The following is a 20,706-nucleotide window of genomic DNA, read 5'->3' as shown; positions in this document are numbered from 1 at the left end:
ACACGGGTCAGACTACTCCAAAACGCTCCCAGTGGAGCTCAGAAGATACACTTTCAGCCTCTTCAACGCTCTTCATATTGTCACACTGAAGAATATGAGCCCAGTGGATGTAAAAAAAATAAAAATAAAACCTTCAAGCTCTGTTAGTGCTTCAGAAATCACTGAGGCACTAAAAGCCCTTACTCACTTGAGTCATGAAAAATTTAGGGTAGAAATCTTTTCAGAAAACTGTACATGTGGACATTGAATATTCCAATATTCACTAATATAATGGAAATATTCTAAGAAGGTGACAGAGTTTGGATTATAAGGAAGTCATTTAAATTACACATGCGGGAAAATAACATGAAAGCTCAAACTAAAGCTGCAGCTACTTGCTTCTGTGAGTCTAGCAGACAAATATTGTTCGCTGTGTTGTTTGCCGGGACCATGCACCATGCACAAATCCCCCATCTGAAAACACAATGTACCCAGAACCAGTAGGAATTGAGACCAAATACTATTAGACTTACCTTGCCTCCTTTGTCTGCACCCCGCTCTGAATTGTAGAGCTGCTCGCACACAGAGGCAGAAAGGGAAAGATAAAAGACAAACTCAAGAAATTAGAAGAGGAAAGGAGAGACGCAGGTATGATTGAAGACAGGTGAAGTAATACAGGAGACTGTAAACTACTGATACTAGTATGAGTGGAGCACAAAGAGGCCTTGGAGAGAAATATATTCCTGTACTATGATGTGTGTAAAGATTTAAAGAAGATTTTTATGTAGATTTTTTGTGAGAGGCTTAATTCCACTGCATCAAATACATACCTTAATACACTGTATGTTTTTATATTGATAAAATACAACACTTACTTTGTCCACGCAGTCGTCAAAGAAGGCCAGACTGGCGTCTTTATCGCTGACAAAGGAGCATTCCTCGATGAAGCGGATGAACATCTGGGTTTTGGTCATTAGTGAGTAGAACTTCTGGTGTGAGCGGTCGCGGCTCTTCAAGAACCCTGAGGACATAAATGTTTAAGTTAGTTTTTACAAATTATAATAATCTTAACTTGCTGAGACTCATTTTCTTGAGTAATGTGAGTAATGATGATTAAAATCATCCCGATTGGAAAGTTCTGGTCAATGTTTACATGGTATGAGATCTAATTCTGTGTGACAGTTTATTATTTTTATTGTATTCATTTCTAGCCGTGCAAAATTGTATTTATTGTTGTTCATTTTTGTTTTTATGAGTTTACGTGTGTTTATTTTACTTTTATTTTACCAGATAAGTCAATTGAGAACATGAGGCAGCAACAGGAGGCCAGCTGATACGCATACACACAGCTAATGCAAACAATAATACAGTTAAACAGAGTTAAAACAGCACAATATAAATACACTATGTACACAACAGAGATCTATGTACTGTGTGCCAGAGAAGTAGGTTTAAAAACAGGTGCAGTGATGAGAAAGTAACATACTGAGTTATTAAAGGAGGATAACGGAATAAGGGTGTGCAGTTTAAGTGACTTTTGCAACTGGTTCCAGTCACTGAGAAAAGAGTGGCAGCCCAAGTAGGTACGGACTTTAAGGTGTTCAAATAAATACATTTGCAAGAACTCAAGTTGTGTTTACTATTGGAAAGTTGGGAGTTAACTGATATCAGTAATTTGTTATAGTTTGCTGTTTGAATAGGTAATTCGTTTTTTTCATCCATGTGTCCAATAACGCTTTATTCTTACAGAGTTTGTATCAAAAATAAAACTCGCAACCAGAAAATATTCAGGTTACTCGTAAACTACCCATCTGCAACCTACTGAAATTATATAAATATCAGTTTTTACAAGAGCAATTTACGGTCTTCCTCCAAAAGGTGTGTGACTTTGTGGTTAAAAAATCCATTATCCCATCTCTCTATGTACACACACACACACACACACACACACATCTTCCATTTGTCTTGGTTTGGATAATGCAAGCCAACACAATGTTATTAGTGTAATGGCCAGTTTGGGCTGTACAACAATGTGGTGGATAGCTTTCTTAATAGATGCTGAAAGCAGCTTAACTGACTAATAAGCCACTGCTGTTGTGAGACTGGCAGCAGGATGGATGGCCACTGGCTCACAGCACAGAGGTGGAAGCAAAACACTTCCTACAGATGATAAATATTTTAATCTCAACACTGGCTGCTTGCAACCTGGACCATCAATTGATTCTGAACCAGAACTCCTCTCAGCAGCTTCACTGTGTATAGTAGAGTCATCTAAAGGCCTCTGGACACTCCTGCTGATTAATGATTAGCTGATTACTCATTCAACAATCAAATACTCATCAAGATTCAAGACATTTCTCCTACATTTGTTGGTTGGCTTTTCTTTACATCAGAGACAGTCTATTCATCTTACAGTGATATAAAACAGTCAATATGTGCGACAATTTGTACCAGATTTTGTGACTAACTCAGGGTTTCTGCAGGTTTCAACAGTTTAAATTTAAGACTTTATAAGACCTTTTTAAGACCTTTATGAATGTAATTTATGACATATTTTATGTCCATACTGGCAAAAAAAAAAAGTACAAAGGATATGAAGGAAAGTCGGTTCAATGTTTCGTTTTGTAGTTGTTACATTGAGATCAATACATTTTTTTCCCAAAAACATATTTATAAGCGAGACTGAAAAAAGCAACTTTATACAAGTAACCTTAACTTCATTCAGCTGTAATCCAATCCACTTTTAAGACCTGAAATCATTTCATTTTAAGGCATAAAATTCTGATTATAGACCCCTCAGACACTATTTCATGAAAATATGAAGAAGAAAAAAACATTAAAACCTCCGAACATCAACCCAAAAGGACCCGATGCATGTTTTTTAAAACAGTTACACGGACTGTAATGAAGCAAGTAGAAGAAATTGACATTAATATGGAATAAAGTACGATGGTAAAACATGTAAGAAAAACACAAGAGCACTGACGAGTACAAATTATTACCAATTGACAAAACCATCTCACCTCAAGGTCCATTTAGTAGCTGTTCTGGAGCTTTTTATCATATGATATAATCACCAGAGGGAGTTTACCCAGCGCACATGACTCCAGAACAGCTACTAAATGGACCTTGAAGTGAAATTGTTTTCTCAGCCGTTAAAAAATCAAGATTGAACTGTGAAACTCAACTTTTAAGCCAATATTGACAATAAGTCTGTAAATTGCTGAATGCATGTGCAAGGTTTAAACTGTCCAACAGACATATTAAGATACGTTTGTTTGATCATCTGTCTTCAAAACTGATATTCTGAGGAAAAGGAAATGCAGATGCAGTCTGTATGAAATAATGTAGAAGTCACAGATGTTGGACTGAAAGCGCTGTAATGAAATAATGAAAATATAACGGAAATTGTTATTTTTAGGAGACAGCAGGGTAACATAAAATACAGTCCATACATGCAAAATTTTTTTTGTTGTTATGGATATTACGTCTGAAAACGTTCAGGAGTTCATACACATGATACACGAGTTGTAACATCTTTCCTCGAGTCATTATGTAATGTACTGCAGCCATTCCCATTCGCCATATCATATAACTCACACTGGACATGACCTTGGCTACAGCGGAGCAACAATGATTTCACCCTAACTCATTTCAGCTGTGATGTGAACCAGCTTTTATGGGCTCCGATCCAGAGGCCACACTCAAGCCTCCGGACCATTTAGCAGCTGTGCTGCTAACTGACTGACCTTCGGCCTGCAAACAGCCTTGAACCTTCAACCCCAGCATCCTCTCAAACCCCACCCTAACAGTTTTGGTGTGTATTTACTCAAGAGGTGGAGATGGACACTTATGAAAGCTCATGTATTAAACAACGCCATCTGTTTTTGAGGCTGGCCAGCTGTATAGAGGAAGGTGCTACAGATGACGCAGTGTTAGTTTATATATTCACAGACTCATTAGCGCTAATCATACACTGTAACTGTACAACTGTGACTCAAACTGGCTTCACATTCTTAGCTGAAGGCTGAATAATGATGGAAAGGTGGAGCAAACTCAACTTTTTTGGATGACAGACATTCTGATCCGACCGTACAGCTCCAACCAACAGTTTACAACTGATGGTCAATGTGCTCAAACATGCAGTTCTCATTTGGTTCTCAGTCACACAGAACTCAATCTGTCTCTCTCTCAACGTTTTATTGATTAAATCAGTCCCTCATTGGATGATTTAAATAAATATCAGCACGGTTCTGGTCCCACGGACCTTGGCGGAGACATGGTCTAAGGAACTGACTGCACATGTAGTGTCGCCCCTAAGTGATTTCCAGATGTTTGCAGAAAAGGCTGGAAGCAATGACTTCAGGGTATTTTTCAAAGCTCTCGGGCTGGGTTGGAAACTCAGTAATAACCAGAAAAATTGCTCCATCAGAGTAAAAAATGGCCAATTTAAAGAATAAATCAAAAAGAAATCTCATTCCATTTGGCTTCAACGTTTTACAATCCTTGAAGATGAAAGTATATTCTTGACCTTGGAAATAATAGTCTGACAAAATAATCATAACTCAAGATTCATTTACTAGCTTTTATAATATTAATAACAATCTGCTCATCCAAAGGATACCTGTCAAAACATGCCAAAACTCCTTCTGATTATATTCTGTTGAAATGACTATATACAAAAGTGTCTATGAGCTTCTAAATCATGGTGGGTGACTTGCCTGCCCTCTAAAAAGTCCAGTAATTATGTGCTTTCTAGTGTTTACTCACAAGAAAGCACAGTAAAAGCAATAATTCTACCAAACGCACAAGCTGCTCCATCTTTGTTAGGAGTTCGTGGTGGACTAGCTGGTCTTGCGCATTATGGAAACCTTATTTCAGATTACTGGAATTAAGACAACTAAGCTTAAACCATCTGTGATCAGTAAACACTTTGGTGGGAACCATCAGATACATTTCTTTCAGAGAGAAAAAAAACTGGCTCATGATACTGTCGATAGTTCTGTGTAATTGTTTTGTGTGTTTTCGTGTGAGGAGTTTGAGAAGGCTGCCGGGGAGAAGGACAGCTGGGGTTCATCCGTTCACCCTGTTTCCTCTGTGACCTGGCGGCTCTAAAACTCTGCACATGGATAAATGGTTTCAGGCTTTTGGCTTGAAGTGGTCAGGGTGATTATTCCAGATACCTTGCAAGTCAAAAAGTGAGCTGGCGTCTGTGGCTTTCTCAGAGGGTGCCTGGGTGATGGGTCGCAGGAACGAACGGTAGCCTTTCAAAATAGCTGCCATGAAGCGCAGGAAGGCTTCCTGGATCTCCAGCTCCAGCATGTGGAGGCTCTTCCCACAGCTCAGCTCCGACGAATCACTCATGCTTAGCTCCAGCAGCCCATCAGGCCGGAACTGACCTGAAGGCAAACAAAAAACTGTCACTAAATACTTGTATTAGAACCTCTATGTTCATGTCAAGGTTGAATCATCACTTTGAAAACGTTGCACAGTTTGTATTCTGATGAAGTTGTTATGATCAAAGAATATATTTTTAAAGGTCTCATGCCAGCGTACTGGTTCAAGTCTTTAAGCGCGTATTCTTATTGCAAATAAGGATTAGGCTTACATAATTAGGGAAAAATAGACTCAAGTTGATATCAGCATTTCTGAAGGTCCGGGAGGCCTAAATGTCTCAACTAAAACCTCTGGCAGGCGTATCAATATTCAGCAATTCTGGCAGAAACTGGGCAGATTTTCAACTTCACTGAATCAGAAAATTCATTAATTCAATTTCTACAGCTCAATAAGCAGCAGGTTTCATGGTCTCTCAGTGAGCATGCTCCACGATAAGCAGAGAAAAGTTGACAATAATACAATGAGAACCACAGCAGGACAGATGGCTAATTAGGAAATTATGCAATAATGGGATTATTGCTGGCTTTCAGTTAGTTGAATGGAGAGCAGAACTGTATACACTGAATGGAGAACAAGTTCTTAAGACAACAGAATCCAAAGCTAAAGATGATGAATGGAGCATAAAACACTCTGTGAGGACCTTAATTAGCCACAGATTTTCTTTTATTTTTGATTTCTGAAGGTACTAACATAGTGCAAGAAGATTAAATACCCTATATGGGTTTGAATGAATTATATTATTTTTGAAACTGAGAAACTTTCAACTGAACACAAAATGAAAAGAACCACCAAAGGGAAAAGTTTGCTGAAAGTGTACTTTGCGATACATGCAGGGTTGAAATTAATACAACCAAATCAAACAACTGACACATTTTTACAATAATTTGTTCGACCAGATCATTCATCAGCTCAGTACTCACCGTCAACCAGCTGCTGGTAGAGATTACTCAGCACATTCATTAGGTTTTTACAGGCTTTCTTTGGCAGGATCTTCCATGTGAGGGCTCGCTTATCTTCATTGCTGGAAAAGCAGAAGCATACATACACTGAGCTCTGGGGAGGCTGAGAGGCCAAAACCAACATCGACAGCGGTCCAGACCACCCTAACGCCGTCTGACGGGTAATGAGGCCAGAGATGATGTGAACCATTACCGACCTTACCTGAAAAATGCATTCTCTTCATATTAAAATGAGTTTGACACTACAAAAATAACCATTTCCACCCAGGCTCCAGGAAAATGGCCTGGTCTCTAAACTTAGAACTCATGACCTGGCAGTTATGTGGTCTGGGAAAAACAGATGCAGCAAAGGAAACAATGTTGGGCTCTCTAACGTGTGGCTTCCTGCGCTATGGTTAATCCTACACACAATGCCGTACAACATTCATCATGAGAAGGCAACAGAGATGTGAAGAGAGATCAATGGGAAGGTTTCTGGGTACTGTGCTTACTGGAAGATGGTGTTTGTGTCCAGGTCCACGCAGCTCACATCTGGTGGGGGGTCATAAAGATCAAAGTAGCGGGAGTCCACTCCTACAATGAATGGACAGGGGGCGCTCAACACGTCAGCCAACGCCAGGGGGCACAGAGGAATATACGGGCAGGGCCAGTGGAACGGGAAAATCATCTGAGGAGGAGGATGAGAACGATAAAGCCAGATCAGAAGGAAGATAGGGTTCCCTCGTTATATGTTGCAGGTTTATTAGAAATGTTTCCAAGGTGTAAAAACAAGTACAGGTGAGCTTAATATAAAAAGAAATCTCCTACCTCTATAAATGAGACTGGTTAAATATACTGTACTGTATTCTCTCACAATTTATACTTTCCACATTTGCTCTCTGTCTCTACAACTGATGATAACCATCACAACCATATTTCACATGAAATACTATTAGTGATAAGAGAAAAAGAAACATATTTGCAAAAGCAAAGCGGGCAGGAGCATGAAGAGCTTGAAGTCATCATCTATGTGCAGCTAAAGGCAGCAACTTACAGACACCAGAGCTTCAGTGACGCTGGTGAGTACGGCGGGTCGTAACGAGTGGACCAGGATCTTATGTTCAGTGACAGCAAACACAAGCAAGGTGACGGCGTTCTCTGGTCCGAGGTTCTGGAGCAGCGTGGAAAATCGACCACCACTGCGAAAAACACACAAATGGGCAAAATTCAATAACAATGCACAATATTGCCAATTCTTCTGGAAGAAACTACAACCTGGTCTCTCAACCTCCTCTGGGATTGAACACATTTTGGGTTGTTTTTATGTGAGTCTGATATTCTGAATCTGGCTTTCTCTGTATTTCTATTTTCAAGGGATAATATAGAAAATATGATAAACAGTACCGAATGATGTTTTCTCATTAAAAATGTATCAAAGAAACGTCAACATACTAGTCTTACAACTTATCAGACGCTCTCTAGGTTGAAAGAAATCCGGTATCTGAACCGTGTCGTTCTGCGCATACATACACTGCATCTTTGGGGCCAATCAGCAACAAAATGTGTTTTAGCACAAAGTCAGACGTCACCAGAAAAGCTTGCAAGCAGCTGCTCTTACCTGAGTGGCAAAGGAGAAGACACTGGCTGGCTCAGCATCAAACTGTCGTGAGGGGAAAGCTGTAGAAAAGCTGGAAAGTGAGATAAAACCAACCGAGCAAAAAAACGCCTGCACTGAATCATTCAAATATTCATCCATAATGGAGGACTTAAAGTACTGCAGCCCACAGGCAATCCTACAGAAAACAACACCACTGTCTGCAAAATAATAATTATCCATTTATACCATGTGCCATATGCAAGCAAACATCAGAGGGGACTGTTATACTCTTGTGACCTAAACTTAAACTTACCTGCACCAGGATGCGAGGCCTCTGAGAGGAAGGGAAGGGAACTTTGTGCATAAAATGAGAGATGTGCCTGGGAAGAAGAAGAAGAAGAATTAGGGGGGTTGTGAGGCCAAAAATAACAGCAGTTGGAGGCTGACTAATCAGTCAATGCACCCCGCTCAGATGGGTGAGAGTTATGAGCAGCAGTAAAACATGAAAAGCATGAATCACCTGTCTGGGGGAATGTAAATATCCAACCTGAAGGAACTGTATTTTGTATTTCTGAACCCACTGTTGTTGGGGATAACTTCTCAAACATCAGGATGTTTCTGGTGTACAGATGGAAAACATTCTGACTACAGCATGGACTTTAAACATCAGGTTTTTGCTGTCAGCCCCACAGACGCACATCGCATACTGATGATATCGCCTTTGATTTACTAGGTTGAAACCATACAGTAAATTTGCATTTCTGTCAACGAGAAACTACTATATCTGTCTTAAGCTCCCTTCTGACTGGATTTATTTCTGTAGGGGAGGTGTGGTGATGTTAACATAACCTGCACTGGTCAGTGATTTTAATCCTGTCAAGAGTAATAATTACACAATTACCAGGTAAGTAGCACCATTAAAGGTACGCCAAATTAGCTATTAGTAGTTCCTGTTTGCATTGTACCCATGGATGTACAGATAACTATCACTGCGTTACTTTGTTATTTAAGGAAAACTTAAGAAAGTCATGAGTCTCAAGGAAGTTCTGTAGAGTCTCTGTTCTATGATTTCTATGCAGATTTATGGAGGTTTATTCACAATAGATGTCGACATTTTGACTCATAGTCACCTAGCGCAGCCACGAGTCCGTCTTTACAACACACCTCTACCTTCCGCACCCCCTTAAGGAAGCTTTTGACTTTCTCTTTTGAGTTTTCCCTGCAGAGTGTCCATGTCTATGACAGACCATATCCTGTAATGCCCCAGTGGTTAAATCGCGTCCGAAAAACAATGACTTCAATTACAGAGGAGCACAGTGAAAACTTCATTCCCCACCTACCCATGTAAAGATAACCTCATCCAAATTAGGCGTTAGAGAAATCTTTGAACATTATTAGCTAACTATCAGGCAGTATTTTAACAGAACAGAGGAAATATAACATATTGTAGTATTTAGAATAATTAAAGGTAAAGTCCTGTAAGTTTAAAGAAAAAATGGAAATGAGAATAGAGAATTTGGGAAAAACACCTGGGGAACCAGTGACTTTTCCCACTTTGGGACTTTGCTCAAAGAATGATGTGAAATTAACAATTAGGAAGATTTGTTTTTAAAACTGGTGAAATTAAGAGATAAAAAATAGTTGGCTCACTTCTCGATGGGCAGGGCGTGAGGGCCGGAGATGGAGTAGCGATAGAGGAATGTGAGGAACTTGCGGAAAGCGTCAAAGAAGGGCCAGTGGGAAAGCAGACAGATACACTTGTTGGTGTAGACCAAGCGTGGGGTTGCGGTGCTGTTAGTGGGGCTGTTGGTGGCCGTCGGCGTAGTGTTGGAGGAGGAGGAGGAGGAGGAGGAGGAGGAGGAGGAGGGTTTGAGTGGATCCGGGTTCAGGAGACCCAGCTGGGAACGCTGCTGATCAGTCAGACACTCCGGCGGGTAGGTCTCGTAGAACTGAATGGCAGCACCGTACACCTGAAACAGGGGAGACGTCAGCACATACAGTAACTGCACTGACTAGTCCTTTCTAAAAACATGTTCCTCTCACTACATCTATTACATCTCTGTATTCGTTAGCCTTAAGGCTGCTACCAACGATTGTTTTCCTTATCAAATGATCTGCCGAGTTGACTCCTTTAAATTCAGATAACTCCAAAACCCATATAGATAAGATATTAAATTTACAATGATGCAAGATAAAGAAAAGCAGTAAATATTCACATTTGAGCAGCTGGAACCAACAAATGTTTTTCACTTTTGCTTTAATTATCAAAAAAGTTGCAAATTCTTTTCTGTTGATTTACAAATCAATTAATACATAAACTAAAACAGTTTCAGCTCTATTTAGCCAATTTCATTATCCACAAAAATGTCTCTCTCTCACACACATAAAACATACACCGATCAGCCATAACATTATGAGCACTGACAGTGCATAACACTGATTATCTGGTTATCATGGCTCCTGTCAGTGGGGGGGATATATCAGGCAGCAGGTGAACATTTGGCCTCACAGTTGATGTGTGAGAAGCAGGAAAAATGGGCAGCGTGAGGATTTGAGCGACTATTACAAGGGCCAAATTGTGATGGCTAGACGACTGGGTCGGAGCATCTCCAAACCTGCAGCTCTCGTGGGGTGTTCCCGGCCTGCAGAGGTCAGTACCTATCAAAAGTACTCCAAGGGGGGGGGCAAGGCTCATTGATGTACGTGGGGAGTGAAGGCTGGCCCGTGTGGTCCAACAGACGAGCTACTGTAGCTCAAACTGCTGAAACAGTTGTGGTTCTGTTGCGTATGGGGCTGCATAACGTGTCTGATCAACGTATGTTCCTCTACATATATGAGGAGTCTTACTGGCATGATACATTCGCTAGCACATAACGGTAAACTTATCCATTGTAAGTGTTATTTAAACCTCTTGTCATTATTTAACAATGATTTCAAGGGGAAAAAGTCCAACAGATGAACGGGCCAGCTAATAATGAAAAGGAGTCAGACAGTTTAGAAACCTCTATGCAGTCGTCTGAATCATCCCTGCACTCTTAAATAAATGAAAACATCAATAAGCATAGAAATAAAAGTAAGTATAATGCACCGCTGTCTAACCTTTATTGAACATCAATACACGGTTAATACCATGAGTGCCATCTGTGGCCAAACAAACAGCGGTTAGCTGAGCCAGAGGCAGCATTAGTCCAAATAAATCCCCTCTGCTTCCTGGATATATGAGACTTTCTCAATACGCGCACACATCAAAGCTAACTGGCTTATCTGCTGGCTGCCAGTGTGGGTCAGTTTTTAACATTTTCCCCAGAAAGGGGCCGCGGTGGACCCACGTTTTTGTTTGCTGATGACTGAACTGAGGTCGCCTGCGTGTGTGTGTGCATGTGTTCAGAAACCAGCCTTATTTGTTGAACAGCACTGTATTTCTATTCCATGAATATAGATGAATGGCAATGGGACCAGCGTATTTAAAAAGGCTTGTGTGTTACAAACAAAACTTCTTTGTGGTTGTTGTTTGGTCTTTCAAGGTTAAGACATTTAACTAAAACAAAAAAAAGCTACAACAAAGAAAATAATATGAACAATGTAATGATGATCAAGTGAAAGTAAAGTAAGTCTTTCACCTGTAATGGAGAGGATACATTGATTATCTTTCATGTCCTCCATTAATGGTAAATCCAATACTGAGCAATCTTTGAATATACATTAGATTAATTCTGTTGTAACACACTAAACCAATCAACAGGACTGAATATCACACACCAATACAGTGTGAATCAGCATGAATGATAATGCAGACACTTCAGGAACCATCAAATATCCATTTATAACCCACTATCCACCATGTTTAATAGACTGAGCCTCTAAAGCTGGAGGTATTCGGAGATACAGGTAAATGTCTTTGCAAACATATGCAGAGAAGGGTGTTATAGGTAACTGCCAAATCTCAGCAATATGTAGTGTTGACCTGCGCGTCAAGCAATTGATTGAAGCTGATTGGTTGATCCAACATCCTGTTGGGAACTTTTCCTTCTAGCTGAGGAAACTAAATTCCTCTTCAAGGCATTTATATCGTTAACCATCTCATCATTGGCCCGCCCATTTGTTTCATGGATGAAGTGGTTTGTTTTCACTGTCACCTGACTGAAATTGATTTCTTTTACATTTCCTGGAGTTTGAAACATGACACCGCGGTTTGACTCGGCGCCCAAGCCCAGCGTGGTAGGAATATGCACCACCATTACAACAGGGCTACTCGCTTGGAGGTGTGTCTTTAAAGGCAGCACAGAGGAGCATACTTCCATCTTAAGACATCACAGCCACACACAAACAGATACACACACACACACACACACACACACACACACACACACACACACATTGTTGGTTTCCAAATCTAAACACAAGCCCCTTCCCACTGTGCTGGTCTGTGGGTTTGGAAAGTGGTCCGGTTGGGATGAGGCTCATGTTGACACTTATTAGTGAATTATGTGGTGAAACACAATCGTGATTGAAAACAAATAACATACAAAGCCTTCTGATGTTTAGATAGCAGCGGCTCTGTTGAACAAGGCCAGTTAGGGGTCAGCAGCCATCGCTGGTGCCAAACCCTCTGCAGGCTGCTGCTGCTGAGTCAAGTTTGTGTGTGTGTACAGGTGTGTGTGTGTGTGTGTGTGTGTGTTTGCATGAGTTGGGAAGGCTTGCTGGAGGACATGCAGGGAGATATTTGGTGAGGACAGTCCGTACGCTGACTTGTGTTTTACTGGCCAAGGTCAGAGACTCAGCAGGACTCTGGCAATCTGTATGCTCCATGTTTAACTGAGGACTCACCTGTTGACCCATGTGTACACACACACACACACACACACACACACACAGCACTGTGTTTCTATACTGATAAGGACCCCCCCCGTTGACTACAGTGATTACTTTAATCATAACACTCACTTCTGCATTCATAACTTCAACTTTTGCTCATTTTTACTTATTCCTAGTTTAAAGGTGTTGACACCAACACAGTTTTAGAAGCTCACCCACATCTGGTACATTGACATGTAACTATACCTGGCAGATAAATGTAAGCACTATATTTTTCTCTGAAATTGAGTTGAGTAGAATTATAATAAAGCAATACTCATTGTGCAAAGGTACTTGAAAACGGGTTAACTTCAAAACAGTTGTAAATGTACCACTGCCTAAACTAATCTAAACTCCTGCCATACCCTGACCCTAAACTATCCCAGATCCTATATTTAAAACACAATGCAAAACTTGTGCAAGACGCTATAAATTAGTTTTATTTCACGTTGTAGGTTGTTTATGAAAGAATAATCCCAACCTAGGCCAGAATGAGTCCCTTATAAGTGGGGGTTGGTTAAAAGACACTAAAAGCGTATCCAGGCCTCTGAAACCAGAATACAAGGGGCAGATTAAAGGGACACTAGTGTTCATGTAAACTCTATGTTGTTTGTTTTGTGCATGTGGGTGAGTAAGTGAGTGATTGAGAGAGACAGACAGTTGTTTTTTACGAGGTAAAAACCTCATAGCTCAATGTTCACTTTTCGGGACCAATAAAATAGGCCAACAAACCAGTCCTAAAAAAGAAACCCTAGATGTGAAGTTACATGGTTTTCACCTGACAAAGACAACATGCATGCCTGGCCCACTTTCCCTTCTGGTATGGCATTGTGGTTTTGTCATGCCCCCATTATAGTGCGTAAGTCTGTGGTCATGTCAGCTGTATAGATGGCAGTTACAGTCTGTCGATGAGGTCTAACAGTCACTGGCACCCTCTCATACCTAATGCTGCTTCTGAGATGTTTGTTAGTCGTCTGAGTGGGACAAAAAAAAAAAAGACATAAAAGTAGAAAAGAGTGAATTTATCCAATCATCCGTTTTACCTTCTCCCCAGAGGCTCCGGTGAGGACAAAGGTGGAAAAAACAGGGAGGGAGTATTTGGTGTTAGCTGGCCAGCACTCGATTGTGGCCCCCATGGGAAGGCAGAAGAGCGGGACAGACTCTGGCAGAGGGAATGACTCATAGTCCTCCTCTGGATATCTGCTGAATAGACCTAACGGGGGGAAAAGAAAAACACAAAACAAACAAACTGAGAACTCAATTTAGAGAGCAGAGACTAAACCCTCTGTGATTACCAATTGACAGCTAATGTAGATGCAAAACCGCCTTTCCAATAAGCTTAAAATGAAACCAAACAAGTTAAATTTATTATAATCACAATGATAACGTACGACTTTACCGGGCCAGTGTTTCACTAGAAACGGCTGGCTTTATAATAAGCAATCAGTGCTTGGTAATCAGGCCTATGGGTCATTAGTCACTGTCAGTGGACACAAACAAGATAATGAAGAACTGATTTTACTTTGTGCACTTTCTTAACTCTATGCTACATCTAACTTTGGCTGAATGACCATATTCTACAATAACTACCAACAGACACGAACTGTGCACAAAAACACCCACCAAGTAACAAAACCTTCACACCAGATTTCATCAAAGGTTCATTCCTTAAATGTTGGAGATTGTAATTGTAAACACACATTTTAAAAGTGCACACTTACATTCTTGGGGCCAATGATAAACTGCTGTACTACAGCACTTAAAATGCGGTATCATTAAACACTTCACTTCAAAAATCGGACACGATTATTCATCATGAAAACACCTGCAAGTGCACAGCTACATTATAGCCCCACGGAGGGAATAGATAAACATAACCTGCTGTGGCATGAAGGCTTGGTCAGCAACTCAAACTATGATAGTTTGTCCCACTGTAATAAGAATTGTTCCGACGTTAAAGAATATTTCATTTAAATATTGTTTAATGTGTCAAATAATTGGTAGTGTTTGCCACAACTGCAGTGCACTCTGCTGGAATATCAGATAACATATATTCACCGATACCTATAAAATATCAATATGTCAGCGGCCAATATCAGCCAATAATAACAGCTGACTGATATATCGACCGGGCTCGGAGGAAAACTGAATTCTTTACAACAGCTCTGTCCAAAGGTAACACAATCTGCCTAGGAACACATCTAAAGCTCATAAATTAACATTTTTATACCTCGCCAAGAAATAATCTGGCATATAAATCCCTGTACAACCACAACACTCTGGCTTCTGTATGGACAAAACAAATGAGATATATCCTCTGATTGCTTTTTAACCTATTTTGGAAAGCAGATATAGTATTGAGAAAAGGGGGCGACTCCCTGCTTTAGTTGGCCAAAAGACTGGAAACAAGTTTGTAAGCATCAGAATATTTAGAATTACAGTATACAGCCCAAATCTAACTCATATCTGGTTCTTTAACAGCTAGATGTTACACCTTCTTCACCAGCTAGTTGCTAGCTTTGTCTGCCATGAGGTGTTTGGCAGGTAGCAGACAGCTTTATCGGCTGAAATCAGGTAGCGGATGTTGCTGGAAATGGAGCTGATGAGAGCACTGAGACTGAACCAAAACTGTAAATGTGCTGTTAAAGCAAAACAATGAGCTAAAATAATAATAAGCTCCATAGACCTGCAGATGCACATGTACTGTAATCATTCGGTTTTACAATATGTTAATATATATATTATTAATGCAATTTTAGGAATTAATACAATACATTCCTGCCTGTTCTTCTCTGTAAACATGCTACTATATTGTATAATGTCTTGTATATGAACGGCTTGACAGCTAAATGTGCACATTTATAATATTTTATTCCAAATAAAAACCACGTATCCACCAACAAAACAAACCAAGCACGCTCAGTTTCGGATAAACTGTCGCATTAGTCTATAAATAAAGTCAGATGTTGCAAAACACATCCGTTTCCAGAACTTAAAGCTAGTTGCGTGCTGGAGTTCTCCTGGCCTGAAATGTTGAAAATAAACTTCATTTCTGTGAGCTGACTCATCCAAAGCGTTAGAGAGAAACAGATAGGATCGCTCCATTCACAGTCTGCTGCATATTCAAGACATGAACAACAAAACATCAGCCAGCCAATCTGAGGCTGAGCCAAACACAGCAGCACTGAGCCAACGGTGTTATCAGAAAATGACAATCTTCTGTCACCGCACTGGAAAGTCAGAAGGCTTTAATGTGAAAAGGGCACATTATCCCTTATGCTTGTATCACCATTAAATATATGGTATTTAAACCCTTTAACTTTATATTAGGACAATATTGGCTTGCAGAAGCTTATCTTATCACTCTGATTCGGAGGCATCAACATGCTTCAACAAGCCTGAACTTGCAAGCACAGCTGTAGCATAATGTCATCCTGCAGCCGGTTTACTCTGCAGCAGACCCTCCTCTCTACAACAACAAACAGCTGGAGCAAATAGAGAAACAGGCACCAGGTTCAATGCAGTACAGTTCTATCACTTCCAAATTAACCTAATTTCCTTCATCTTTAGTGCAAGTCCAATTTATTATTACAAGCAACTTTCCAAACAACACAGCGTATGAAATTATCCACCAAATTATCCAGTTTTGTTTTTCTCACACAAGACGCCGGTGATTAGGGGGAAGAACTGAGGAAGGAGGGAAAGTATTTACTCACAACATGGTTATTTGATATGTTTTATCACCAGGAACAGGAGGTACACATCAGCATTCGGATCTGCGTGCTCCAGTAGTTATGGGATTAGGAAGGCTTACCTGCTTTGTAGGCTATTGTGTTGGTTTTGGCCACAGACTTCTTATAACACAGGTAGACAGAGGAGCCCCACTGAAAACAAGATCAAAATGGGAAACGTTAGCATGTTGTTCTTTATGAAAGACACGGGCAACTAAATGCATACAGGGCTTAGAGCTGCAGACCAGTTACTCCCTCTCAAAGTTGAAATTATTACCTCATTTGATGAAATCATATAAAAGGCAGCTCAATGTTTTTAAAGAGCCATTTAAGTGGTTTTGCATGTTTTAGCCCATTGTGATCACCAATGACTCTCACAATGCTGCTATAATGATGCATGTGGAGCAGCAGACTAAGAATTTGAACCAGAAGAAGCGAGGTAAAGTAAGTCTTTTCAGCTACAAATTCTGAATATTTTACATTAGTGGTGGCGATCTGAATGGAAAAAAAGTCATATCACGATCTATTTAAGCTCAATCATGATCCATCATTTGGACAATTAAAACACAATATTACATTAAAGATACTACACAGGCTTCAAGGTGGTGACTAACACCTGAGTTTAAATCAATTAATTTGAAGCCAAAAGACAAAATAATCATAAGATCACACTTTAAGTACTCCATCAACTCAATTACAATATGTCACCCAAGGAAGAGCCACGAGGAGTAATTTGTCCAGTCTGCGTTGGCTACATCACTCTGTTGGTTTGTTCACATAATGTGGATCTGCTAGTCAATGAAGTTATGTGAAGAATAGAAGAACAAAGACATTAAAAACCACAGTTTTTATGATTATTCACCTGAAAATAATATTGCAGAGGGCTTAGATCACAATCTACAACCCAAACTTTATATTACAGAAAACCATTAGAGGCCTGAAACCTGCTGCAGATACAGAAGGTACTTTGTCACAGTTAACTTTTTATTTTTGTCCCAGTGATGTTATTAGTGTGTAACACAGTCACACAAGCACAGCCCCATTTAAAAACCCTCCTTTTTAGGTGCATTAAGGATGCGCCGACATACGAGATTAGAGTCAGCTGCTGAACACAAAAAACCTTTTAAATCCAGCAAACAACCATACATTTACAAAGTGTGTGTGTGAGTGTGTGTGGGAGTGAATGGGTGAATTAGAGGTAAATTGTAAAGCCTTTTTGTCCGCTGAAGCAGAAAAGTACACTGTAACTGAATTCTATTATCATTCATCATTTGGCCTTAATTAAAATGTCCCAATCAAGCCAGACAGTGTTTAATTATCAATAAACTGGAAAGTCCAGTACAAAGACGTTATTACCCCTCCAGCCAGAAGCGACAAACTAGACTCAGGCATCTAATAACCAAACCATTAGCAGAGAGCAAAGATTCATCTGATAAACACATCTTGTTTGGGATAATTAGTCACTGCGAGGGGAAGATGGTGTATGGCAACTAAAAATTGTAATATATCTTTAAATCTGGACATGAAGTACGCACCCGGAGCTGTGCGGAAATATAAAAAAATTATCTTCACAGCTCCTACATTAGTCAGATTGAAAAATGAGTGTAACTAAATCCCAATTCTTTTGTAGGAGCCTCAATTTCTCCTACATGCACCACAAGTCTCTGTAGATTTATATACACTCCCTGGCACACTTACTCTGCATGAAGAGATTTTTACGACACACGTGCAGTCACACACATGCACATAGTTTCTCAGCGGGGGTAGCCTGTTCTACAGTATGAAATGCCAAATGTAGACCAAGCTGACACAGCAAGGACTTTTACAGTATCCTACAGTGTGTGTGTGTGTGTGTGTGTGTGTGTGTGTGTGTGTGTGTGTGTGTGTGTGTGGCTGGGTGGGTGGAAGAGAGAGGGGCAGAGAGGCAGAGAGATATTAGCACAATATGACAGGAGAGTGGACAGGGAGAGATATTTGTCTACAGCACGAATACTGTGTGAGGAGGAAACCAAACAGAGGAGCAGAGGCCATGAAGCTCGAGGGACTCTGCATCCCTCTTCGAAAAGAAACAAGACTGGATCGGTATAAACACACACAGCATTAATAAACTTCCTGAGGTAATGTAGGAGTGTTTTACACAATTTTCCATAATTAGATGCACTACCAAGCTCCAGTGACTCACCTAGGGGCTGAAATCTCTCTCCTAACTACTGCAAAACAGCAATTAACTTGAAAAAGAGAATAAATAGGTAAGATTCAGTCTATTTCTCATTTTCTGTCCTTCACAACGCCAGCAATGTTCCAGCACAAATTCAAAGGCTGACATTTTTTGTCAACACAATCATTTCAAATTAAACTGCTGAACTCTACCTGAAGGAGAGTATGGGAGCTAAATATGTCGGTGTTTGTCAGGCTGACTCATAGTCATTGCAGTAAGGCTCAATGTCTTCTTGCATTGCTGAGTGCAGTACCGGAGCTCAAATCACCAATTTAAAACATGTGGAGAAGGTTTGGAGTAAAGTGAGTTGAGGATTCAAGACTCAAAACATCTTGACATTTTGAATTTCAGACAAGGCTCTGACAAGATGAGCACTAAAGCCTGCTGAACTCAAAATATCCTGCAGTAACTTCAGTAAAAAAACACACCCACCCTCATATATTATTATATCTTTTTATGACATTCATGAAGAATTTGATACAACTTTGGGGTGCCCACTTACCCTCAACCTACACCCTCTACCTCAAGTTACCCTTTATCTTGATTTTCAAGAATTATCATTAACAACTAAACCAGAAGGAGGATGAGCAATTCAACTCTTCTGCGATAGATTCCTCCCCGCATGACTGTTGAATGATTTTGCAAAAGGGTGGCAGAAAGAAAACCTTGCTTTTTGACCAAGAAACTCCTCACCAAACAAAATGTTAAAAGTACAAGATTTCTGTACACCAGCGTCTCTCTCACCATGCTGCTGTTGAGATTCTTCTCCACCTTGCAGAAGGTGTGCGGGGGTGCCTCTCCTTTGCTCGGGATGATGATGCAGATGTCGGTGACAGCCAGGGCGGTGTGCGGCTGGCTCTCGGGCGCCCGGCGGTACGTGGCGTAGATGCGCTGGGAGGAATTGCCGCTGATGTTGGCTGGGCGGCCGGAGGGCGTGGTCTGGATGAGGTGGCAGCCCTGTTTCAGTCTCTCCTTCCACTCATACAGCACGCTGCGAGGGGAGGCACGGCACAAGGAGTCAGCCAAACAAAACTCCACATCGATGTGTAGTTATTAGTGTGATTACCATGTAGAATTAATCAACACAATATGCCGTCGTGATCTCATTGGGCCAATTAGGTGGAGCTCCCAATTTAAGTCTAACATTGGGCATTTGTCCCAGTTTTCAGTGGCTGACAGAATGGAGTTGATTAAGCTTAATGTCTGCTTTGCACCTCATAACCAGCAAAGCAGGATTGATGCGATTCATAAAAAAAGAAAAAACGAGCAGAAGATCTATGGGCTTATAAAGTGGCAGTTAGTGTACAAATGTCTCCTCAACGTCAAGCTGAGGGCCACTTTTAAAGCCACACTCAAATGAGTCATTACCTCAACATATGAGGTAAAAAAAGCTGAGTGCCATCGAGGTTGTGTTCAGTTGTTGTTTCCAAAAAGCTGCAGATTCTCCTGCCATTTTAGTTTCTCATAATAACGATAGCAGCTGGTAAAAGACTGACAGTTTGGTCGTGCAAATGCCATTTTCCATGTCAGGTAACAAAAACATCTCACATAAACAGACATCACAGGACAATGTAGCCGAGTAAGGAGCTCCAGCTGCATTCGAACCCAAAATGACAAACAGTTCTGCTTGTGGAGGAGTAATCATGGAGTAAAAAATTACTTCATTTTCTTTTGTATGTGGGCTTTCTGTGGCAAGCAAGTGATGATCATAAAGTCGGGTGGGTGCATACTGTATGAGGCTGTATTTAGAAGCAGCATATCCACTCATTACTTACTGTCCCCTTCTTATCTATGGACCATGCTTTAAACTAGAGCATGCTTTGACCTAATTTTACATATTGTACGTTTGGTATTATTGTGCAAAATAGTTTAGAATAATTCCCACTCCTTTTTGATAACAGTTGAACAAGCCTCTGTCAGAACCTTGCTCTCCTTTCCTGTACTTAGATATGCTATGTGATCTGCTAGGCTTGTCTTGCGAGGCAGCTTGAC

At 40.5% G+C, this 20,706-nt stretch overlaps 1 protein-coding gene across 11 annotated transcripts in view; it reads right to left on the bottom strand.

The window, feature by feature from the left end:
• Positions 1-20,706, bottom strand: part of LOC127351488 (C-myc promoter-binding protein) — a 69,934-nt gene that overhangs the window by 29,373 nt on the left and 19,855 nt on the right. For 6 of the 11 annotated variants that reach the window (XM_051379045.1, XM_051379047.1, XM_051379049.1 and 3 more), the window contains exons 3-14: positions 19,459-19,705; positions 16,580-16,649; positions 13,809-13,978; positions 9,562-9,881; positions 8,225-8,291; positions 7,933-7,991; positions 7,369-7,513; positions 6,827-7,002; positions 6,297-6,397; positions 5,163-5,378; positions 855-1,000; positions 513-551 (exon numbers count right to left, since the gene is read on the bottom strand). In XM_051379045.1, coding sequence (XP_051235005.1) covers positions 513-551; positions 855-1,000; positions 5,163-5,378; positions 6,297-6,397; positions 6,827-7,002; positions 7,369-7,513; positions 7,933-7,991; positions 8,225-8,291; positions 9,562-9,881; positions 13,809-13,978; positions 16,580-16,649; positions 19,459-19,705 — 1,756 coding nt within the window. The remainder of the gene's footprint in view (positions 1-512; positions 552-854; positions 1,001-5,162; positions 5,379-6,296; positions 6,398-6,826; positions 7,003-7,368; positions 7,514-7,932; positions 7,992-8,224; positions 8,292-9,561; positions 9,882-13,808; positions 13,979-16,579; positions 16,650-19,458; positions 19,706-20,706) is intronic. The other 5 variants (XM_051379048.1, XM_051379050.1, XM_051379053.1 and 2 more) reach the window with 1 other exon arrangement.

The sequence above is a fragment of the Dicentrarchus labrax genome, unplaced genomic scaffold (assembly GCF_905237075.1).
Source record: "Dicentrarchus labrax unplaced genomic scaffold, dlabrax2021, whole genome shotgun sequence".
Classification (NCBI taxonomy): domain Eukaryota; kingdom Metazoa; phylum Chordata; class Actinopteri; family Moronidae; genus Dicentrarchus; species Dicentrarchus labrax.
Note: the sequence above shows the minus strand (reverse complement) of the source record. Positions and strands in the feature narration are given on the sequence as shown.